The 22,807-nt window shown below is 41.9% G+C and overlaps 1 protein-coding gene across 1 annotated transcript; it reads left to right on the top strand.

Moving 5' to 3' along the window:
• Positions 1-115: 115 nt before the first annotated feature.
• Positions 116-22,421, top strand: cfap44 (cilia and flagella associated protein 44). Its single transcript, XM_015023477.1, has 34 exons — positions 116-540; positions 1,380-1,515; positions 1,990-2,152; positions 3,169-3,271; positions 3,342-3,558; positions 3,945-4,059; positions 4,683-4,847; positions 4,918-5,076; positions 5,161-5,208; positions 5,868-5,967; positions 6,063-6,157; positions 7,125-7,337; positions 8,087-8,197; positions 8,261-8,413; positions 8,670-8,888; positions 9,260-9,408; positions 10,301-10,577; positions 10,718-10,773; positions 11,842-12,004; positions 12,492-12,622; positions 13,275-13,483; positions 13,553-13,697; positions 14,292-14,445; positions 15,175-15,416; positions 16,573-16,786; positions 16,852-17,055; positions 18,198-18,393; positions 18,464-18,577; positions 19,601-19,731; positions 19,807-19,923; positions 20,594-20,795; positions 20,862-21,022; positions 21,113-21,247; positions 22,017-22,421. Exons 1-34 carry the CDS (start codon positions 456-458, stop codon positions 22,272-22,274), a joined length of 5,340 nt encoding a protein of 1,779 aa, XP_014878963.1. The 5' UTR covers positions 116-455; the 3' UTR covers positions 22,275-22,421.
• Positions 22,422-22,807: the final 386 nt, after the last annotated feature.

The raw sequence follows: 22,807 nt of genomic DNA, 5'->3' as shown, positions 1-22,807 counted from the left end.
ATAAAAGTGCCGAATTCCACCTTTTCTCCCAATTATGTATCTTTATTTTAGCTGGTATGAAAGGACCAAACTTTGTTATCTTGGTTAAAGGTAAGAATTAAAACCTAAAAACATTTATGTGTTGTGTTTAGAATGTTTTTATCAAGAGCAATTTTGGTTTATTTATTTTATCTATGTAAGGTTTTTTTTTTCGGTTTCAGTGTCCGGGTTAGTCTTTTTCGTGGAGAACTACATTAACCAGAATGCTTTGCAAGCATGGAATTGCGTTATTTTGTTGCCTGGCAACGCGTCAACATACAGGGAGAAGTGCGAGAGCTTATCTATAATTTTTAAACGGCTGACAGAAAAAAACATATCGACTAAATAAATTAGCTTTTAATAGATATTTTTAGTTTCATAGGTTAAGAAATCTTGAAAATTTGTTATTTAAATTTTTTTCTCATTGGAACGACACCATGTCGAATGAAGGCGCAAGTTCAGTTAGTGAAGAAGGTGAACAGGCTGAAAACACATCGTCCTCCACACAGCAACACACTGAAGGTACTTCAGACTCTGTAGCTGTCTCTTAGCGTCCCAACCGTTTCACACTTTTAAGAAAAAGTTACTTTGACAATATTCATTGAATTAAATAAAGGTACCGTCTTCATTCTAACCAAGCAACAGAAGGTAAACAGTGACGCTAAAATACTAACTTGTTTGGCTTTTTACTGTTAAATTGCTGCGGACACTTCGTAATTATGCTAAATTTATATTACCCAATAATCTGGCATTACTGCTGTTCCGTTTGTAATCTGAACTCGGAGATGGGAATGACGTCACACGGGATTCCAATATGGCGATGCTCAAATAGCCACTGAAGATCATTTTACAAGCAAGCGCGACTTTTAATTTTCTTTAATTTAGAGTTGCAGGCGCTACATGTAGCTTTGATTTTTATACACATTACAAGGGTGTCAGTAAAAGCTTACTGTTAATGAAAGGAGCGGCCATATTGGATCTGGAAGCCAGCGTTTGAAAAATTCTGAGACTTTCCGAGGGAGAAGTTCAAATATGGGTTCAGTTGATTTTTCTGATTCAGAAGTAAGAATTTCTGACCTACAGCTACAAAAACAATGGCTATTAGCCTTCGCCATACTACAATCCCAACTTCTCCAACACAAGCTTTTTTTTACGACTACCTATTAGGACTATGGTAAATTTTCACTAATAGAACTTCAGCAATTTTCTATAATAATTTATTACGGAGCAAAGCTATCCAAGCTAAAATCTGCATTTGACAAAAGTGATAAGATAATAAAGATAGTTGAAAACAGTCTCTCTGTTGTTTCCTATAATGTGATAAAAACGGTGTGAATGTGGATGTTCCCTCCGTGACCCAGGAGGCGGCGCTGAAGAGCCCAGTGAGAAGCTGAAGAACGGCCTGTCTGAAGACACGTTCTACAACTACGAGGAGCTGCACTCCAGAGCCACCATCACCCCCGACTCAGAGATCCCAGAGAACCTGCTGCTCTTCTCGTATCCGCACCTCTCAGCCAGAGCAAACTACAACTAAAACAGCAGCAACAGCAGCTACTACAATAACTACACACACAACTCAGAGCAAACTACAACTACTCAAACAACTACTACTAAAACTACACACACTGCCTGCTACTTTACACCACTTTGGTTAATTTTTTCTAGATAATTAAGAAATTACTGTAAAAAACTCTTTCTTTCTTTCTTTCTTTCCTTCTTTCTTTCTTTCTTTCTTTCTTTCTTTCTTTCTTTCTTTCTTTCTTTCTTTCTTTCTTTCTTTCCTGTTCTTATTTAAATCTCTCTCACTAAACTGTCCAGTTTTTCCAGGTTAATGTTCATGAATCATGAGTCCATCTGGAACACCTCTCCTCCTCCTCCTCCTCCTCCTCCTCCTCGTTCTCTCCTTCTCCACTCTTCCTCTCCCCTCCTCCCCCCCTCCTGTTCTCCTCCTTGACTCCTTCGCTCCTCCAGCCACTCGTTCGGCTACGACAGCGGTCGCAGGTCCAACCTGAGGCTGCTGGACGAGACGACGCTGCTGTTCATCGCAGGAAACCTGCTGGTGGTGCTGGACATCCCCACCAGGCAGCAGACGTACCTGCGCTCCTGCAGCGGCGGAGGAATCGGTGGCATCGCGGTCAGGAAACTAAAACATGTTAACCTTCTTATGGATGGAAAATGTTTTCACTTAGAAAACAAAAATCACATTTTCACATGGTTCTGTTTTTAAGTATCTTAAATCTTAAAATGAAATTAATCCATTCTGGATTCCCAGGTCTCACGATTGAATCGTTTATTTTCTGGACCTTTAGTCATGAATCCAGTCACAGTTTTCACCCCCCAAAATACTGTGAAATACAGAAGAAAACGACGGAGTATTAGGGCCATTCAGATAGAAAATATAGAACTAAATTTATGCCAAAAATCTAGAATTTGGTTGAAAAATTTGGTCTGATGTTTTGAGATTAATCTCTCAAATTTTCGAGAAAAAAAATGGAAATTTCTCAGTCTGGGAAGTAAAAAATTTGCTGGAAACTGAGATTAATCTCAGAAATGTTCTAGAAAAGACTTTGAAGTTTCAATTTTACAACTTTTGGAAATTTCAAAAGTCAACAATTCGAAATGTTGAGATTAATCTCAGAAATAAAGAAATCTCTCAGCTAAAAAATTTAAAAAAATTTTGATTGATTTCAGAATTTTTTTAGAAAACAACAACATCATATCAGAACTCCAAAAGTCAGTCTTTTCTTTAGTTTTGGAAATGTTCTGAGTTTCATAAAATTGAAAATCATAAATTTCCAAGTGTTTTCTAAAGAACTTTTGAGATAAATCTCAAAATGACAGATTTTTGATGAAATTGTTCTCTTTTTCTTTCTATCTACAACAGGGGGGCCCAAAGTGGGTTTTTGAGGCCCGGCATCCTGCATGTTTTAGTTCTCTCCCTGGTGGTAGCAACAACCTTTTCAGCTTGTCAATGTTCCTCTGAGGCCTTCTAACAGGCCATCATTTGATCCAGGTGCGTTAAACCAGGGAGAGAATAAAACATGCAGGATGCCGGCCCTCCAGGACCACCTTGGGCTCCCCTGATCTACAACATCCCTGATACGTCGTGTTTTAAAAACCCCAACTTAATCTGTTCTTCTCTGTGTTCAGGTTCATCCAGCCGGAGGGTCCTTCGCTGTGGCAGAGAAAGGAAAAAATCCTTTCATCATCATCTATGAATATCCTTCACTCAGGCCGTTTCGCATCCTCAGAGGTAAACATGTCCATATTTTCCCATAATCCTCCCTGTGGCGGCGCTCGGTGCTCAGTGTGAACGTGTCCAGGCGGAACGGAGCGCATGTTCAGCTTCGTGGACTTCAACCCGGACGGCACCCTGCTGGCCAGCGTTGGCGGCGCCCCCGACTACATGCTGACGGTGTGGAACTGGAGGCAGGAGGAGGTGATGCTGAGCTGCAAGGCCGTCTCCCAGGAGGTGTACCGGGTCAGCTTCTCCCCACACATCCCGGGTCTGCTCACCTCCTCTGGCTCTGGACACATCAAGTACGCAGCAGACCCGACCCGCTCACAGCGCAGTTCAGCTTTCTGCCTCTAGGTGGCTTTCAAAGGACAACACAGGCTATTTTGATGAGAAAAACCAAAATAATTCAGAATCTAATGCAAATATTTAAAAACCAAGTTATAGAAAATTAATAGATTAAAAGATACAGGAAGATTTTCACAGATTTCAATAAAGTTTGCAGATTTTTATGACTGGAAAAACTGTGGATCTCTGCAGCTCCTCCAGAGCCCCGACTTTCAATAAGCAAACAAAGAATTTAGTTCAGATTAGAGAATTATTCTGTTTTCCTCTGAGGCTGGAAGAATCCCAGCAACAATCAGCAACGATCCAGATTTGATTTGTTTGATGTTTTGTTTCTTTCTGTCAGGTTTTGGAAAATGGCGGAAACTTTCACGGGTCTCAAACTGCAAGGAATCATGGGACATTTTGGGAAAACCGCATCGACTGACATTGAGGGCTACGTGGAACTTCCTGATGGGAAGGTGAGGATGTTGCTCCTGGAAGGACCTGGAAAAACCTGGAATTTTGTCTTAGTTCCTTAAAAGTAACCTGTTATGAAAAATTCACATTTTGCACATTTTGTTCTTCCATTTGGGCTTCTATTGTTCTGAAAACAGCTCAAGCGCTTACAAACACCATCTAGGGGGTTTTGGCAATAAGTTCATTTAAATTTATTTTTGTTTGATTTGGTGTCTGAAAAATGAGCTGTTTCAAAAACCTCCTGATTGTAAGATCCCAGCTCGTTACCCAGCAACTGAGTTCTGATTGGACAGCTGGTTTTAGGCGCTATACAATGGCTGCTGGAAAATACAAGTTTTTTATTGTAGACTTACCATCCAGAAACCACTTGCTGCATGCTTGTTGGTTGTGCACGAGACTCCACTTCTGCTTTTCAAGGACGTATAGTTAAAAGTTAAATGTTAACCAGCCACTTATTAGGATTTAAAGAGACAAGGTGCCTTAAAGCAGATCAAAATGCAGAACTGAGCAGGTTAAAATCTCATTATCTAAGAATGATTTTGTGCAAAAAAATTTAATGAACATTTTTAAACAAATTATTTAGGATGGTGAAAACGTCTTCAAGTAGAGTGTGTCTCCCTGTTAGGTGATGTCAGGCACAGACTGGGGCAACCTGTTGCTGTGGGAGGGCAACACCATCCGGGTGGAGATCACGCGTATGGAGGGGCGGAGCTGCCACGTCGGGGTGGTCCAGCCCTTCACCCTGGAGGACGGGCAGCTGATGACGATCGGTGCGGACGGAGCCGTGCGGGTAAACAGGGCGTGGAGGTAAACCCGGTCAGGGGGCGATCAGACGGCTGACGCTGCGTCTCTGACTGCAGAGCTGGGACTTTGAGAAGATCAACATGGCCACCATGAGCGACAGCAGCAGCCACTGGTTCGAGTTGGAGCCCATCAACGAGCTGCTGGTCGGCTACAACGTCTGCCTGACCTCCGTGGTCCGGACCTACGTGCCCGACTCCTTCATGTGGTTCGCTCAGGTCAGACCGCACCGCCATGGCAACCAGGGTAACCATGGCAACACTCAGGTCCACTCAGTCCTCAATGTCTCTGTTGCTTCACAGGATTCAAACGGAAGCATCTGGAAACTGGACCTGTCCTTCACCAACACCGTGAGTCCATCTATCCGTCCGTCCGTCCATTTGCCTAATGCGCTAAAAGGAGTGCTAACTTTATATTTAGCCTTTTGCTAACTTTAAAAACGTTTAGCGTTCTTAGTTTTCCCTAAACATATTTAAATTTTAAAGCGCTAATTTTGTTGGCTGTTTTGTGAAACTTCCATTTGAATAACGTTCAATGTCTGTGTTAAAGTTTTGCTTATCAACTGTTAAGAATTCTTCAAGTATTTAGATGTTTATATCCATGCTCTTATTTTGAAGGAGCTGAAGTTGGTTGTCCTGTACTCAGAAAGCATCGATGCAGAACGGAAACATTTTAAAATCTCCTGATGTCCTGCTTGTTTTCAAGCCCCACAGCAAAACTCAACAACTATGAAACTGAAACTATAAGAATTTAAAGTTTTAGCATTAGCTTCCACTAATACCACATTCGTATAGCGCATTAGCGTTAGCAGAACTAATGATTATGATTAGCGCTTTAGGGTTAGCGTAGGTAACATTTTAGTCCCAACTAGTCCATCCAGTCATTTTCTTCCATTTAAATTAAATCCATGTTTAAATATCTGCTATAAAAACCTTTTTGAACTTTTATTTTAATTCCTCAGCTATTACTTTGATCAAAACTTGAATCCTGACAGTCTGTTTTTGTTTAGGCTGCTGATCCAGAGTGTCTGTTCTCCTTCCATGCCGGAGCGATCCAGGGCATGGACGTGTCCACAAAGTCCCACCTGATGGCCACCACCACTCTGGACCGTGAGCCCAACGTCGCTTCGCACCGAATGTCAACGTAAAAAACACACAAAAACTGTCAAACAGAAGCTTTAGCTGCTTGTTTCTGTTCTGTTCAGGTTCAGTCAGAGTGTTTGACTTCGTGGCTAATAAAGAAGTTGGAATGAGCCACTTCAATCAGGGGGGAACCATGGTCTGCTGGGCTCCTCTGCTGGTGAGAGTTATCATGTTTTTAGCTATGGGTGATATGGGCAGTGGCTCAGGGCAGCATCAGAAAGGGGGGAGTAAATATCACAGTTAGTGAGACTGAAGGGTTTTGTCTAGTCAGGTGCTCAGCAGCACAGGAGCACCACAGGGATCTGTTCTCTCACCATTCATTTGTTCACTTCAGACTTCCTGCACAAGTCAGACTCAGATGACTCAGCAGTCGTCGGGTAGATTAGAGATGGACAATAATATAGAGAACAATCAAATTATCACTGCAAAAAACCAAACAAAATCTTAGGAAGTATTTTTAACCTAGTTTATAGTATTAATATTTAAAATAAGACATTAAGTATCTATACTTTTCAGCAAGACATAGGAACTTGTTTGAAGCCAACAATAATTTAAATGGATAGTTTTTTTAAAGTACTGGTTTCACTGGCATATTTGTCTAATTTATAACAAGACATTTTCCCGTGGTATAAGTGAAATAATCTGCCAATAAAACTAGAACTTAAAAAAAAAATCCACATTAAAGAATTATGGGTCTAAAATAAGCTGCATATCATTCTGAAACTTTATTTGCAAGTTAGTTTTGTTTTAGTTCAAGTTTTCTAAGATATTTACACTAGAAACTGGACAAAAACATACTTTATAAGATTTAGTGATGTTGCAGTGTATAGACAACTTTCTCTATGAGTGTCTTCAGTCAGAGGGTTCTTCAGATCCCCTGTATACAGACTGCTACAGGAGCCATCAGCATCAACAGCCCTTAACTTGAATAACACAAGTTAAAATAAATTTAATTTCCATGTTTCCATTTTTTTTAATTTTAATAAATATTTCACTCATATTTTATTAGATACCTGAACAGTATTTTAGGGGGTCAGCAGAAGGAGGGGCCCGCCCGGGGCCCCATTAATGCTAGAACCGCCAGAGAAGCGACTCCCTCAGTAACTGGTTCTGTTTTCTGCCAGGTCAACCAGAGCGGTGGGTTGCTGGTGGCGGGTTTCGAGGACGGAGTGGTGCGTCTGCTGGAGCTGTTCAACCCTCAGGAGCTGCAGGACGTGACGAAGAGCTGGGGCCCCATGATGGACGTCGAGCTGCGCCTCAACCAGGCCTTCAAGCCCCACAACGCCCCCGTCACCGCCGTGGCGTACGACCGGAACGGAGAGATCCTGGCCACAGGGGTGAGTCGGTCCAGACGGAGCCAAACGTGGCGCCTGATGGGTCAGCAGCTCCACTTCAGGGCCAAATGGAGCGATTTGATTAAAAATAATGATGAGGGCCATTAAAAATAATCTGGTCAGTTTAATGCAGAAACTGAAAATACAGCTCAAAAGCATTAAACCCCCCTGAGCTTAGCAATTATAATCACAAGCTTTTATTTATTTTATCTGTATTTTGGGTGGTTTACCAACAGAAGACAGAAAGCCAGAGCTGCTCTCCTTCAGAGCATCCTAATGATCTTCATTAGGATATTATGAATGTTAAGACTAGTTATAACGCTGGATAAACAGTTTTCCTGTAACTGTAAGTTGTTTCTCCCCCATTAACACATTTAGCAGCACAAACATGAGGTGANTGACAGNACTAAGNCCCGNCTACGGGCTCTGATTGGTTGTTTTTGGTGCAATAGCAACACAGGGAGGAGATCATCTGTCTCATGACAAACTGTCAAGACAATTAAACATGGTGACAGTTTTAACAAGTATATATGAAAAAATATATTTTTTATAAAGGTTTTATTGCAGCTTTAAATCAGACTGAACAGGACAGGTGCGAATCCATCCAGGTAACAACAATCACTTTGTGAACCATTTAGGTTCCTGACTGTCGGGTCTCATAAATCTGTTTTCAGGTCTCTGTGTTGGATGAATGAAGAAATATGTTTACAGAGACAGTTTTAATGTGTTTAAATCTCCTCCTTCCTGTTCAGAGTTTAGACTGCACCGTTTTCTTCTTCACGGTCGGTGAGAAGTACAGCCCCATCGGCTTCATCCCGGTGCCCGGTCCAGTCAAATCCCTGGAGTGGTCTCCTGACTTCCACGTAGGTCTCAGCTGCTCCGCTGTGGCAGCTGGACGCTCCTGCTGACCAAAGCTTCTGTTTCAGAGCGAGAACCGGCTGCTCATCCTGTGCCAGACCGGCCACGCCGTGGAGGTTCCCTGCCCCGAGATGGAGGACCACGAGTTGACCAAAACCTTCCAGCTCCAGAACGTGTCCAGGAGAACCTTCAGGTTCAAGAGCATCAAGTCCAAAATCAAGGTGTGGAAACCAAAAGTTTGCTGCTGCGATCCACCGCAGGGAGGTTCTGATCCACCACGGGGAGGTTCTGATCCACCACAGGGAGGTTCTGATCCACCACGGGGAGGTTCTGATCCACCATGGGGAGGTTCTGATCCACCGTGGGGAGGTTCTGATCCACCGCGGGGCGGTTCTGATCCACCGCGGGGCGGTTCTGATCCACCACAGGGAGGTTCTGATCCACCGTGGGACGGTTCTGATCCGACTCTGTTTTCAGAGAGACGAGGAGATAAGAAGACGGCAGGCGGTGAAGGACAAGAAGAGGAAAGAGCGAGAAGAGAAGATTAAAGAGCTGAAGAAGGCGGGTCTGATGGTTCCTGATGAAGAGGAGGAGGAGGAAGAGGAGGAAGAGCTGCCTCCCATCATCATCCCAAGCCCTCCCAGTCCCCTCTGCTGCGGCTTCTACTCCCAGCCGGGACAGTTCTGGCTCTCAATGGTACAAACGGATCAAAACGATTCATATTCTAATTATTCTGGATTAAATCAGCAACAAGTTTAATCTGCAGTTCATAAATCAGACTGATGATGCATCAGCGACGGTAAAATGCTAAAAACTCAGGGTGTCTGCACGTCCTTAAAAGTCTTAAATTTGCATCTAAAATTAAGGCCTTAAAATGTCTTAAATTCATTAAAAATGTAAGTTGATATTAAATATATTTAAAATGTTTTTGTAGCAGGATTATTCACTGTTGTGTTTTGCTCACATGACTTTTCTGTCAGGAACATTTAATTCAAGGTGGCATTAGAAAGTTTTAAAAAGTCGTAACTTGACTCGCTGAAACCTGAACCATCTGATTGGTCCTGCAGGGAGGCTTCGACGCTGGTTTCCTGTACCACTGCAAACTGTCAGCGGATCAGGAAGAGGATGATGACGCCGCGCAGCGACAGGACGAACCCTTCGCCTTCCTTCAAGTCAACGACGCCGACGACGACCCGATCTGCTCCATGACCTTCAGGTCAGGCTTTACAGCACCACTGATCAACATTTATTAAAGGGAATGTGGGACGCAAAATTCACATTATGCACATTTTTATGCTTCCATCTGGGTTTCTACACACAGCTGTTTTTTGTTTTATACATTTTTTAGTGTCTCTGTTTCCTTTTACCATATATTTGTGCAAATTGGAATTATGAAAGTCAATCTGCTTTATGGAAACGCGCCCTTTCCTAATAAACACGTTTTTTCAGTAACACGTTTTGGCGGTCGGATCCGGTGGTTTTTCAGCTGTATTGAAATTGTTGTATTTCAAAAAACTGAATCACAAGTCACATGATCAACAACTAGATGTTTCTACTGGCAGAAAGGATGAAGAAGACGACAGGAAGTGGAAAGAAGACGACAGGAAGTGGAAAGAGGATGATGGCGATGACATATTGTGTAAACAAACTTATTCACGTGTGGCTTTAACTGGAAACGCCACAATTGCGAAATTGTGTGTTTTTGACATTAGCTTCTGCTAGTGTCTTCTTCAGAGGGGTTTGTGTTGTTTCCTTCAGCGCCCCCACAGGCCAGGAGGGGTTTGACTCAGAGCAGCGAGAAGGAACCACAGCAGCTGGAGATGGGACAGATGTTGAAGTTTTTATCTCAAATCGAACCAAGTCTACCGGACTACCAGTCGGAAAAACAAATGAAATGTTTCTCTGTTCTGCAGAAGCGTTTTCTTCTGGATTATTCAGAGCTGCAGATGTTTCCAGAACCTCAACTCTGACAATTAAAAACATGTTTTTGTCCTAAATAAAACATTTAAATACCTTCATTACACTCCTACAGCCTCCATACAGGGTCCATGGTGATGTTTTCCTGCACTGCTCTGGTGTTTCTGATGATATTCCCTCATGTTTACCAGCTCTGACAGGAAGCTGCTGCTCTGCGGCATGCAGTCCGGCGCCATCAGGGTCTACTTTCTGCAGCCTGAAGACTACAACCTCACCTCTATGAAGGCTTACTGGGCTCTGAGCGTCCATGACAACCACTTCGGACAGCTGCGACACCTGCGCTGCAGCTTCGACGACCTGTTTGTGCTGACGGCCGGAGACGACGGAAACATCTTCTCCTTCCGCCTGCTTCCACCCGAAGAGCTGCAGAAAACCCTGGACAAAGTGGCCAGGATTCCTTCACCTCGGGTCGGTTCAGTTCCTTCATGATGTTCTTACAAAGTGAAGCATTTACTAATACTGTGGTCTCCATCTGATGAATGAACATGTAGCCATGAAATAAAGGACGTCAACATGAAAGGTGCTGCTCTTTTTCCTCTAAAATGTAGGCGGGTTTGGAAACCGAGCCGTTTGCTCTGGACATCGAAGACCCAGGAGCTTACAGGTGAGTTTAAATTAACCTGTTTATCTTTTTTTGTTTTTTTCTTGGGATGGTTGAGTAGATCATTGTTTTTCTGAATAGTTTTTTAGCTATCAGCTTCCAGTGTTGGAGCTTTTCACTAAAATGTTAGCTTTGCTATCCATAAACATTAGTTCAGGTGATGCTAAAACACAATATGGTATTTAGTGGAAGCTAATGCTGAAGCATTTTACCATCATTCTAATTAGCAGAAGCTAATGCTAAAGTGCTATAGCAATATGGTATTTAGTGGAAGCTAACATGGTAAATTCAACCATTTTGACACCCACCATGAGTCTGTGACACAGCATGCCTAGGTGGGCCCCATGTGGGCAAAAGGAGGGCAGACCAGATGGGTCCCATATGGGTTTGGCCTTATATGGACAAACCCATATGGGACCCATATATCAGCCCTCCTTTCCCCCACATGGGGCCCACCTAGCATGCTGGCAGGGATGTGCTGCAGCGTAACGTATCGCCTTCAACAGGATTAAACGTTATTTAACACTTCCATGTGCAGCTTCTGCTTCAGGAAGTGATTTTTTTTAACAAACTTTTCACTCATGCTTTCAGTTTTACAGTTGCTGGGTTTTGCTAATGTTGCTGCTGATTTTGCACACAGAACATTCCTTTATTAAGAAATAATAATTGGCTATAACGTCACACTTACTGTTCCTATTTTATTCCCTCTGAAGTTTAAAGATGTAAACTTAATGTCTGTGCGGTGAGTGCTTGAAAAAATGCTGGTTTGTGTCACGTTTGCTAATAAAGCTTATTCTGATTTAAAACAAATGTGAAATTACCAAATTTATTACACGTTTTAGTTGAAAATACCTTCTAAAAGGATACTAATGATGGAGAATGGTAACTGTATAGCATATTACTGTAGCTTTATTGCTCACATATTAACCCTCTAACTACAGAGCAGCAGCTGGAGGCGCTGCTGTTTTCTGTGTCGTTTATTTACATTTTCTTGATTTCTGAGTTTTAAACCCTGAAGAAGCTCTGGTAGCTGTTTGTCTCTGAGCCAACCTCCACCTTCACTCCGCCCAGCATCGAGACGGCCAAGCAGAAGACGGAGAAAGACAACCTACGCCGGGAGGCCGAGCAGAAGGAAGCAGAGATGCTGAAAGAGCTGCTGGAGCTTCAGAAGAGATTCAAACAGGTCCAGAGCGACAACGAAAGTCTGATCGAGCACGTCCAGCTGAAGCCACAGGTACTGGAACCAACAGCAGAATTCAGCTGCAGTACCACCCTTCAACACAAAGAGGGCAGCACTGAGACGGCTTCAGGCCAGATATCACAGAACTAAACAAATGTACACAAAAATGTCACAATTATCACAGAAATATAAAGATAGCACCTTTAAGGACCAATTTAGATTTTATTTTGGGCTTAGTGTGGTGTGCCTGAATACAAATGCACACCACACTTTTCAGATTTGAATTTGTTCATCTGTCTGCAGCCATTTTTATTTGTGAGTTGGGGGGCGTCGCTCTAAAACAGTTCATTCTGACCTTAACAGACTAAAATATCATTATCTAAAAATAAATTTGTGCAAAATGAAAATTAATCTGCATGTTTTGACTAAGCCGTAGACTTATCCTGATCTGTTCAAGAAAGAATAGTGGGTCAGCTTTAAACCTGTTTCCACGGCGCTGTTATTGATTTACATGAGATTCCCTGGGTTTATGTTTGTCCAGGAACTGGTGGTGGACCAGCTGTTCTACGAAGAAGCAGAGAAGCAGAAAGCGCTGAGGATGATGGAGGTCCGGAAGCAGATGGCCTGGGAGCAGGAGCACAGCACCATCGCACTGAAGAAGCTGAAGGATTGGTGCGCAAACAGAACCAGCACCATCCTGGAAAAATCACTGGGAAACAAACAACTTTGGTTTTGTTAAAGAGTCCAGATTGTGTTCACACCGGCTCAGTTCGGTTTGCTTTAATCCGACTCCAGTTCATTTGTCAAGAAAGTCCGGCTCGTTTTGTGGGGTGTGATTTCGTAATCAGTCTCTGGTCTGGGTTCAGTTGAAGTGAATTCTTGGTGTGGTTTAATGTACATGTGAACACCAAGCGGACCGGAGACCGCTCCAAAACCAGGAAGTGGAAACGGAGCAGGGCATTCTGGGTAAATACAACCAAAACAAACACACTAACCTAGTGGGAGAAATAGCTTGAGAAACAGCTGCTAAAATCTGACACCACTCCATTTGTTTCCATTTCAAGAAGAAGGAAGTCGTGCTCATTGTTTTTTTCAGAGGTTTTTGTGTCGTTTCCTTCAGTGTTTTATGGAGCAGCGCCCCCACCGGGCGAGGAGGGGAACAGGTTGCTCAAAGGTTTTGGTTGGTTTGACTCTGTGCAAAGGGAATGTGAACTACAGCAACGGAGAATGTAACAAATGTTGCCATCTTAGTCCCCAATCAGTTTGAAAACACATTTAGATCACACATAAAAACACTTGATGACTGAAGCTCTGTGTGTTTCAGGTCTGACAGCTCCATTCAGGTCGACCTCATCACTGTCTCAGCGATACGCAGCAACCACAGAGTCTCCAAGTACCCTCTCTCAGCGTTCCCAAAGCCTTTAACTCCAGACGAACCTCAGGTGGACCGCAGGGTCAGCGTAGCCGTAGAAGGCATGACGGACCGGAGGAGGCTCAGATCGGAGCCGTCCAGAGACGTCCGTCCAGCAGAGGGTCGGTATCGTCAGGCTGAAGGTTATATCTCCACGTTTCAGCCTGCAGTAATGCTCTCTCTCCCTGTAGAGAAGCCGATACCGCGGCCCTCCACGACCGTCAAAGCCAAGGTCAAACTGGGAGACCGGGAGGAGGAGAAGCTCCGGAAGGCTGCAGAGAGAGCAGGGGAAGCTCGAGCCAAAATACAAAGGAGGAAGGAGCAGTGGGCCCTGATGTGAGTCAAAATTCAGGTTTCTGCTTCTGTCTGTTTACTGCAGAGCTGCAAGAACCAACTTTAAAGGGCCAGTGTTATGTAAAATCCTCTTTTTCAGCTTCCCATCCTGTCCTAATGTCATTTCCTCATCAATAACATTTGATTCTTTTATGCATGTTTGAGAAATCCTTAAATCTCCATGACACCCATTCACATCGTCCCACCTTCAAGGCTCACCTCCTCCTCCAGCTCCTTCAGACTAGCCAGCAGCAATTAGCAGACACCTGCTGAGCTCATTACAGGAGCTGCTGCTCAGAGCAACGGTGGTAGAAACGTTGTTTAAGGGTTGAAGAGGAGCCATGTTGTGATGACTTCCTGGAGGCGGAGCTTCAGAAAGAGCAGGAGCTTCTTAAAGTGACAGAGGCCCAGTTTCAAGGCATTAAATTACAAAGTCAAAATTTTTTCAGTCATATTTGATATATACAGCATTTTTATAGCAACTGTAGGTAACATCAAATATGCTTACAAAATGGCACTTTGTGCCAAATGCTGCCCCTTTTAATCACTGTATTTATAATTGTTTTATTGATAAAAATCTGCTTTTTGGTGTCTCAGTTACGCTGACAAGCCGGAGGAGAACTACATGGACCCAGTGCAGGTTCAGGCCATTCAGGAGGAGAAAGACGACATCAGGGACTTCATCAGGGGGAAGCAGCTGAGGGTGAACGCCGAGCAGAAGAAGAAAGAGCTGGTGGCTCTGAACGAAAACGTACAAAAACACTCAAACTTCATCTTTACGCACCGTAACACGCCTTATGAGCCAAAACATGGTTTCATTGGTGCCAGAAACAGCTTCATCGTCACATTTTACTACTTACTAGACTTAAATAGTAAAACATGAATCATTAGGTTGTTTAAATTTTTACTATTATTTGTGATAATTTTATTATTAGACATAATTTTTAATTACTTAAAATATTAAGTAATTAATTGATTAAATGTTTTAAATAAAAAATAATTCAGTTTTATTTTAAATAAAAATATTATATATTAAAATATAATTTTGTCTCCAAAATAAGGTTCTGGAAAAGTTTGAAAACTTAGAAAAGTGCCTGAATTTCACTGAGAGAAAAGTTTACGAGCCTTTATTTTTAGCTTATAAGTTTATTTCTGATTGGAAATGAGCTGCACATTTCTCACAAATTCACATCTTCTTTTTAAAAAACTAATTTTGCTTTTATATATGTGTCAAAAATAATTTATTCTCTTCTCATTAATCAAAATTTAAAAAATCTAACCTCTTATAATTACTAAATGGCTTTTTTTATGTTTCCTCTGGTATTTTGAAAAATTGTTTTGCTGAAATTTCTTGAGATCCCAATAAGTTTTTTACAATAAGGTTTGTTTTTTTCAATATTTTATTGTTAGATAAATGTTTTATTTTTATTCTTAACATTAATTTGAGCTCTTTATTTGAGTCTGAGCTTTTATTCCCCAGATCTATGAGACGCAGAATGAGAGGAACGAGCAGATCGTGTCGGTGCGAGACATCAAGGTCCAGCTGGTGTCGTGGATGGACGCTCAGGTCCGGCGGCTCCACCACGTCCATCCTGCTCTGCCTGCCGACCTGCGCAAGCCGTCTCCCCCCCCCACCTCCATGCTGCCCGAAGAAATGCCGGAGAAGAAGCTGCAGGTCTGCCAGGCCACGCTGCAGCGATACCGCACCCTGAGGCAGGAAAGGTACGCAGCAGGGCTGGATCTAAAGGGGGACCAGAGGGGACAGTGAAAATAAAAAATATTTATAGGTGACCTATTATGTTTCCTTGAGCAGGTTAGGATAAGTCTTTGGCCTAAACACAACATGTTCATTACATTTTCTGCACAAAATTATTCTTAGACAATGAGATTTGAGTTCTTTTAGGGGATTGTGTCACTTTAAATCCAAATAAACTCTATGCTTACAATCACACATGAAAATGGCTTCAAACAGATGCGCAATTATAAAACTGTACATCTTTGAAAAGTAGGAGTGGAGCCTCCTGCACAACCAACAAAAATGCAGCAAGTAGTTTCTTGATGGAAAGTCAACAAAAGAACACTTGTCTTTTCCAGCAGCCATTGTAAAGCATATACAGCGGTAAAACCAGCTGACAAAACATGCTGGAACCAAACTTGGGTTGCTAGGTAACGGGCTGGGGTCTTAAAATCAGGAGGTTTTTCATAGGACTCATTTTCCAGACACCAAAAAACGTTAAAATATTGCTAGAAAACGGCTGGGTGGGATTTTTTTAAGTGCTTGGATTGTTTTTAGGATCAGCTGAGATGCAAATGGAAGCATAAAAACATGCAAAATGTGAATCATTCATAGCAGGTTCCCTCTAAAGTCTTTAGCACAAAGTAGGATGTTCATATTTCCAGTCTGGAGAATATAAAATATGGCAACTAAGTAAATTAGTGTCAGTGGTGAGCACTGCTAACTAAAACGGTAGTGGTGCCAAAGCACTAGTCATAAATATTAGCACTGCTAAAGCTAAAGCTAAAGCGCTACACCAGAGTTCTGCAACCAAACAGACATTTTTGCTCTCAGTCCAGCTAAATAACGTCAATTAGCAGAAGCTTTGGGTCTTAAATGTATCCATTATGTGTTTGGTTTTTGTTGTTTTCTCTGCTTATCTAATTGATTATTTTTTAGATGAATATCTCTGTTTCTACCTGTAATGTTTGTTTTTATGCACTAATTGGTGAACAAAATATATCAAATATACAATTAAAATGCAGTAATAAATGTGTATCTCCCTCCCAAAGCAGATTTATTTCAAACTGAAGGAGAATCCTCTTTCTCAGATTGTATTTGAAACAATCTCCTCGGTTTATTTATGTTTCTCCTCTCAAACAGAATGAAGGCCTTACATCTGGAGGAGGACGACGACTCTGTGGGTTTACTGGAGCAGCTGGAGAAAGACATGAAGCTGGAGGAGGAGAAAGAAAGGGAGAAGGAAGAGCAGGAGTGCTACCTGGCTCCAGCAGAGGTCTCTGATGACGAGGATGAGGAGAGTCAGCGGAAGGAGGAGATCCGGCTGCTGCATGAGCAGGACTGTCTGCTCCACCAGGTCCGTCTTTAATGCCTGAGTGGAGAACAGAGCCGGACGTTTGACTTCTGTGTGTTTCCCTGCAGATGGAGAGCTCAGTCTGCCAGTTCGACAAGAAGCTGCTGCAGCTGCACTTCAACAAGCAGCAGCTGGACAGCCAGCTGAAGCTGGCCGACCTGCGGCTGCTGACGCTGGTGCAGGAGATGCTGCTGCTCAAGCAGTTCGACAAGAGGGAGGGCGTTCTGCAGGACAAGCTGGACGGCTTCATGCTGGAGGAGATGAACATGATGGTGAAGAAAACACAACCAGGCTGGTTTAAAAATAATGAAAACTGAAAAATATCAAGTTTTCATAGCTTAAAACTGTTAATACATGAAAGCTGCACATCTTAGCCCCATCATTTTAGTTTTAATGACATTCCACTAATTATTTTTGTTATGTTTGTTTTCATTAAACTAACTGAGTTAGTAAGATTAATTTAAAAAATGTGAATATGTGGTAATTACCTAAACACCCAAAGTTTATTTTCTTAACTAGAAAAAGAAAAAAACTTTATTGAAACTGTTTTTCTGGCTCCTGCTTTTTATTTGTTTCTCTGCTCAAAAGTCACATTAACGCATCAGCTGACATATTTAAACCAAGTGAACTTAATTAACCCATTATCACTACTTCAACCAGAAAATCAAACAGTAACTGATTAACTAATGACCCAATTAACTCGATCAATAACTAATAAACTCACCTGGTAAATTATTCACACTAAGAAAGTAATTTATTAGCTCACTCACCAACCTACTAACTTACCCACAAACATCTCAACCAACTAATTTACAGTTTCTCTCGCTAACTAAATAACTTCTAATTAACTAAAAAACTAACTTAATCCATTAACACTCATCTTAACTAATTACTAACCTGTCGGCCAAAATGCTCAGAAAAGTTCCTATTAAATCATTTTTACACTAATCCTATAAATAATAACACAGTAATTCACTTACTAAATAATTAAAACAGATTATAACTAACTGACTGACTAACTAACTAACAGCTTACCCTTCAAATTAGGTGACTCACTAAATAATTATAATAAATTTACTCTAACTTCTCCCCAACTCATTACTAACTGCTTTCCTGGCTTTAACTCTCTTACTCAATTATTTTAAGTTAATTTACTCAATATTATAATTTATACTAACTAACTACCTCGATAACTGACTAACTCACTTAATATAATTTCACTAATTAACCCATTATTCTAATAAACCTCAGTATAAATGACTAACTCATCGACCGGCTCAAACTACCCTAACATGTTATTTTTCTACTGAATTAACTCACATTAACCCTTAAAGCACCGACTCTCCCTCCCAGGTGAGTTGGTTACCTGAAGCAGAGAGATGTTCAGTGTCTGCCTCTGTTTCTGCTGCTCCAGTTGAAGCTGGACGAATACAGCGACGCTCTGGAGATGAAGAGGGAAAACATCGCCAGGCTGCAGGAGAGGGAGAAGGCGCTGGCCGCCACCTTCAAGGCGTCGCTCGGGGAGAACAACCTGTTCCAGGACTTCCTCACCAAAGTCTTCAAGAAGAAGGTGAAGCGGGTGAAGAAGAAGGAGACGACCGGAGAGGAAGGTGACGGGAACGGCGGAGCTGCTGGATTCACTTTGGTCAGGCGTCCATCTTAACCCCGGTTTGTTTGCAGGACAAGAGAAAGACAGCGACGAGAGCTCCGAGTCTGAGAGCGAGTCTGACGAAGACTACAGCAGCGAGTCTGAGGAGGAAGGACCTCCTTTCGACGACACCGTTTGTCCCCCCGGTCAGCAGCAAAACGACCTCTGACCTTTCTCTACTCTGACCATTTCTCATATCAAATCAGATTTATGATTTTAACCGATTTATTTTTCTTCTCGCTTTCTTTTCTGAAAAAGAAAAAGAAATGACACAAAATATCTCCAACAAGTGGCTTTTAGTTCAGTCATTCCTGCTGTGAGTTGTATGACGGAGAATATCGTCATAATATTAACTGAATTAGGACAAAATCAGAAGAAAGTCTTAAAATAAAAGGGGACGTATTGTGAAAATTCATATTTTGCATGTTTTTTACTTTCATTTGGTCATAACTGCTTCTAAAACCACACTGATTTGTTTTTGGCAATAAATTAATGTTTCTGTGTGTCTGGAAAACGAGCCGTTTCAAAATCCTCCAGAATGTAAAGTCACATTCAGCGGGAAAAACCATTTCTGCCAAAAGAAATCACTCATTTTCAGGTTTGTCCATGAAATGTTATATAAAAAACATGCATTTTCTGATATCCGAGATAAAAATAATTTGACTTTTCAAACTCGGAAATTTACTTTTTTCAACAATTTTCTTGTTTCCTCAGTTTTTTGGCAGGAATTTACTTTTTTATGTAAAACCTGTCAATAAAAGTCAAAACCTTTCTGCTGTTAGTTCTGGTTTTTCTTGAAAATTTCTGAGATTGGTCCAAACGTTTGAGTTCATTCGAGCAGATTTTCCATTTTTGGAGCTCAGAAACTTTCTAGTTTTAGCAGAAATGTCCTCCTCCGTTTTTATTTTTATATCTAAAATACTAACTTGCTGTCATACATATGACTTTTATATAATAAACACAAGGTTTGCCTGGCTCTAATACTTAATCGTAGCATTAAGCTGAATTCAAAGTCCAAATAAATATAAGCTGTCAAACAAGATGGCCGCCCTGACATCACCATGAACCCAAGGAGCTAATCAGTGGAAAATAAATCCAGATTTTCCAAACCTCAGCTCCTCAAACCTTTCATTTTCCACCCTGACCTGTCGTGTCCCTGTTTGCCTCAGGCTGCGACCAGGAGCTGTTTGAAAGCACGCTGGAGCTGCGGGAGCATCGGCTGGATGTGGAGGATCTGCTGACGGAGGAGAAGAGGGTCATCGAGTCTCTGAGGAAGGAGAACGACCTGGTCACCAAGAAGGTCAGCGCTGGCCGCCTTCAGCTCTGCTGCGTCTCTGCGACGCTCTGCTGATGGTCTTGGTTTCTGTACCTGCAGACCAAAGTGGTGAAGAACAGCCGGAAGGCGCTGGAGGACGACATGGAGCTCATCAACAAGGAGAAGCAGATGAAAATGAACGAACTGGACGTGGTGGTTCCTCTCCGGCTGCATCAGGTGCAGAAAAGCTTCATCAAGAAAACATGACATTATGACTGTTTCATCAAGAGTCACTGTTTTATAAATCTCTATTTGAAAAATGTGTTAAAAACCAAGTCATCTTTTTTCTTTCTCTTCATATTTAAACACTGATGTGACAAAAAGTAGACAGATAAAATCATCCAATCAAAAGAAAACTGGTTCTTTTTTTAAAATACAGTAGAAAAAAAAAATTATTAGTTAACAATGGAAGCAAAGCAGCAATAAAATATAAATAGATTCAGGCCGGGACACATTCATTATGATTAATTAATTACAAAGATATTAATGCGTTAAAAATTGTAACTCTTTTAATGGCTTTTTTCACATACCAAAGTTTCAAGCACAATCTTTATATGATGTTTCTGGTAGGCTGATAAATCTGACACACAAAAACATCTGCTGACAACAGCGATGGATGATGGAGCCGCTTCTCTTGGCTATGTTTAGCATTAGCTAAAGCTTTAGCATTAACTTTAGCTAACTAGCATGTTGTTGTAGCGCTTCTGCTTTAGCAAAGCTAATGATTAAGTTTAGTGCTTTAATTCGGCATGGTAAATTTTTAGTTATCTGTGACCATTTCTTAATCTTTTTCTTTGTCCATTTTCTCTATTTTATTTCTGTACTTGTTTCTAATCTTCCTAACCAGATAGCGTATCTCGTCAACGACTCGATGCCCTCTGACCTGAGCGAGGCGCTGATGCTGTACCGCACCGAGCTGCACAAGCTGCAGCAGCGCTTCCACCAGCTGGAGGCGGAGAAGGTGGAGCAGAGGAACCTGCACCGTGTGGCTCGCCAGCAGAGGAACAAGCTGATCAATGAGGACAGGGACAAGAACGCCAAGATCCAAGGTGAACTATTAGCGCTCAGGAAGCAGAAACATGTTTACTGTCGGTCTGAACGGCGTGTCGATGCAGAGCTGGAGAGGGATTTCAACCAGCTGCAGATGACCAAGTTCGGCCGGCTGGTGGATCTGGAGGCTCTGCAGATGATGACGGGCAGCAGGAAGCTGGAGGAGCTGAAGCAGGAGAAGCTGCACATAGAATCAGTTCAAGCCAAGGAGGTGAAAGAATGGGAGGCAAGTTCTCCAGAAATAAAAACCTCTCTCTGTCATTTAGGAACTGAAACTGCTAAGACAACCTCTGCTAACGTTTGCTGTAAAATCCAGGCCAAGATGGAGGAGAGGCTGGAGGCTTTGACGGCAGAGATGAAGAACAACAACGAGAGTCTCTTCAATATGACGAGTCTGTGGGAGCAGAAGAAAGGGCTGGAGCCCAAACTCAACGCCAGGCAGAAGAAAATAGTCAGTCACACAGATTACATTAAAAAATGTTTCCAGAAACGATTTTTAATCCACATTCGGAAACAGTCGATGAAAAAGGCAAAAATCTAAATAAGTTCCTCCATCTTGCAAAACAGTTTCCACACTAGCTTGACATGGTTTTTGGCTAACTGGGCGATGGACACATGAGGTGAATCATTTCTGCCTTACCAGAGGCACAAAACTATGAAAAATTTCAGTCACTCAAGGTTTGCATGACAATAGGATGGAAACATGGCTACTGTGGGCAAGTGCAAGGTAACAGCTGACCATATTAGCTGTGTTTCTCTTCACAGTTTTTTTCTACATATTTTGAAGTAGTGCATTAGAAAAGGTTGATTCAAACTTTAAAAAATCTAAATAACTTCCTCAGTTTTTACCTAAGCTTGATGTAGATTTTGGCTTTTCTGTAAAATAATTTCTCACGTAACGGGTCTGCACCTTACCAGAGGCATGAAACTCAAAACTCAAAAAAGACACATTTGCCAAACAAGATGGCCGCCATAGGCGTGCCAACATCACACTGATGTGGAAACCCAAAGATTGCATTGCTGAAAAAATATCCAGATTTTCCTTAAATTGAATCTTCACAGACAAAAAAATATTATTTGATAAATTGATCATCTGCGACCAAAATGACAATTTTATGCTTTGATTTGGTTTTTCTTTACCTTTTAACGTAGCAGTAGGTTTGAGATAAACCCAGGAAGGTGCTGGATCGGCTCCCAACATCCGGTTTGTGTTCCTGCAGGGCAGACAGCAGTTCCAGGACCACCGGAGACGGATGGACCAGGACGCCATCCAGCAGTGCAAGCAGCTGATAGTGAAGCAGACGCAGCTGGCTGACGCTCTGTGGAGCGACATCACCCTCCTGTCCACCAGAGGGGGACACGTGTTGCCCTCCAGCTGCCTCCAGCTGCCTCCCACCGCCATGCTGCCCACGCCCATCGCTGACCACCAGACAGAAGTAAAAAAAAATACACCAGCAGAGGGCGCTGCTCTACCGTAAACAGCAAGATGAAGCTACAGAACAGAACAGCTGGTGCTGTTTTGTTTTCTGTCTCAATTAGAGGGATTATATATGGAGGAAGATTAGGGCCAATGTTTTAAAAAATGTAAGAATTCTGAATTTAATCTCAAAATTCAGACTTTTGATGTCAAAAGGTTAAAGTCAGAATTGTTTTCTTTTTTTCAGTGGCACTAATCCTCTTCCGTAGATACATGAACAAAATGAGACACATTTAACTTTTCTTGGGATTTAATGTTTTTTTTTCTTTTTTTCACAAAAACTGCTATAATTTTTCTAAATAGTTAAGTTATAAACATTAAAGGGTTCCCACAATTCAAGTCTTCCAGCTTCTGTTTCTGTCTGAGTTAGAGAACCAACCAGTTTTAGTCCATGTTCATATCGTACGTGAAGTTTAATGCTGGTTAGTGATGGAAAATATACTGTTTATTCTCCAAGGTAATTATAATCTTCAGGTTGCTGTGATGTAATAACTTGATGTTATAAGATTCTTTTTATTTTGAGCACTTTCTCAG

This window comes from Poecilia latipinna, unplaced genomic scaffold, assembly GCF_001443285.1.
Source record: "Poecilia latipinna isolate Pla-1442-1.1 unplaced genomic scaffold, P_latipinna-1.0 Scaffold3315, whole genome shotgun sequence".
In the NCBI taxonomy this organism is placed as follows: Eukaryota; Metazoa; Chordata; class Actinopteri; order Cyprinodontiformes; family Poeciliidae; genus Poecilia; species Poecilia latipinna.
Note: the sequence above shows the minus strand (reverse complement) of the source record. Positions and strands in the feature narration are given on the sequence as shown.

What these genes read in the sequence shown, in the direction of transcription:
- cfap44 (XM_015023477.1), top strand. Translation starts at nt 456, where the DNA reads ATGTCGAATGAAGGCGCAAGTTCAGTTAGTGAAGAAGGTGAACAGGCT. An exon ending in GCCGTTTCGCATCCTCAGAG is followed by an intron (nt 3,272 to 3,341) that starts GTAAACATGTCC and finishes GAACGTGTCCAG; the next exon opens with GCGGAACGGAGCGCATGTTC. An exon ending in CCAGGATTCCTTCACCTCGG is followed by an intron (nt 10,578 to 10,717) that starts GTCGGTTCAGTT and finishes TCTAAAATGTAG; the next exon opens with GCGGGTTTGGAAACCGAGCC.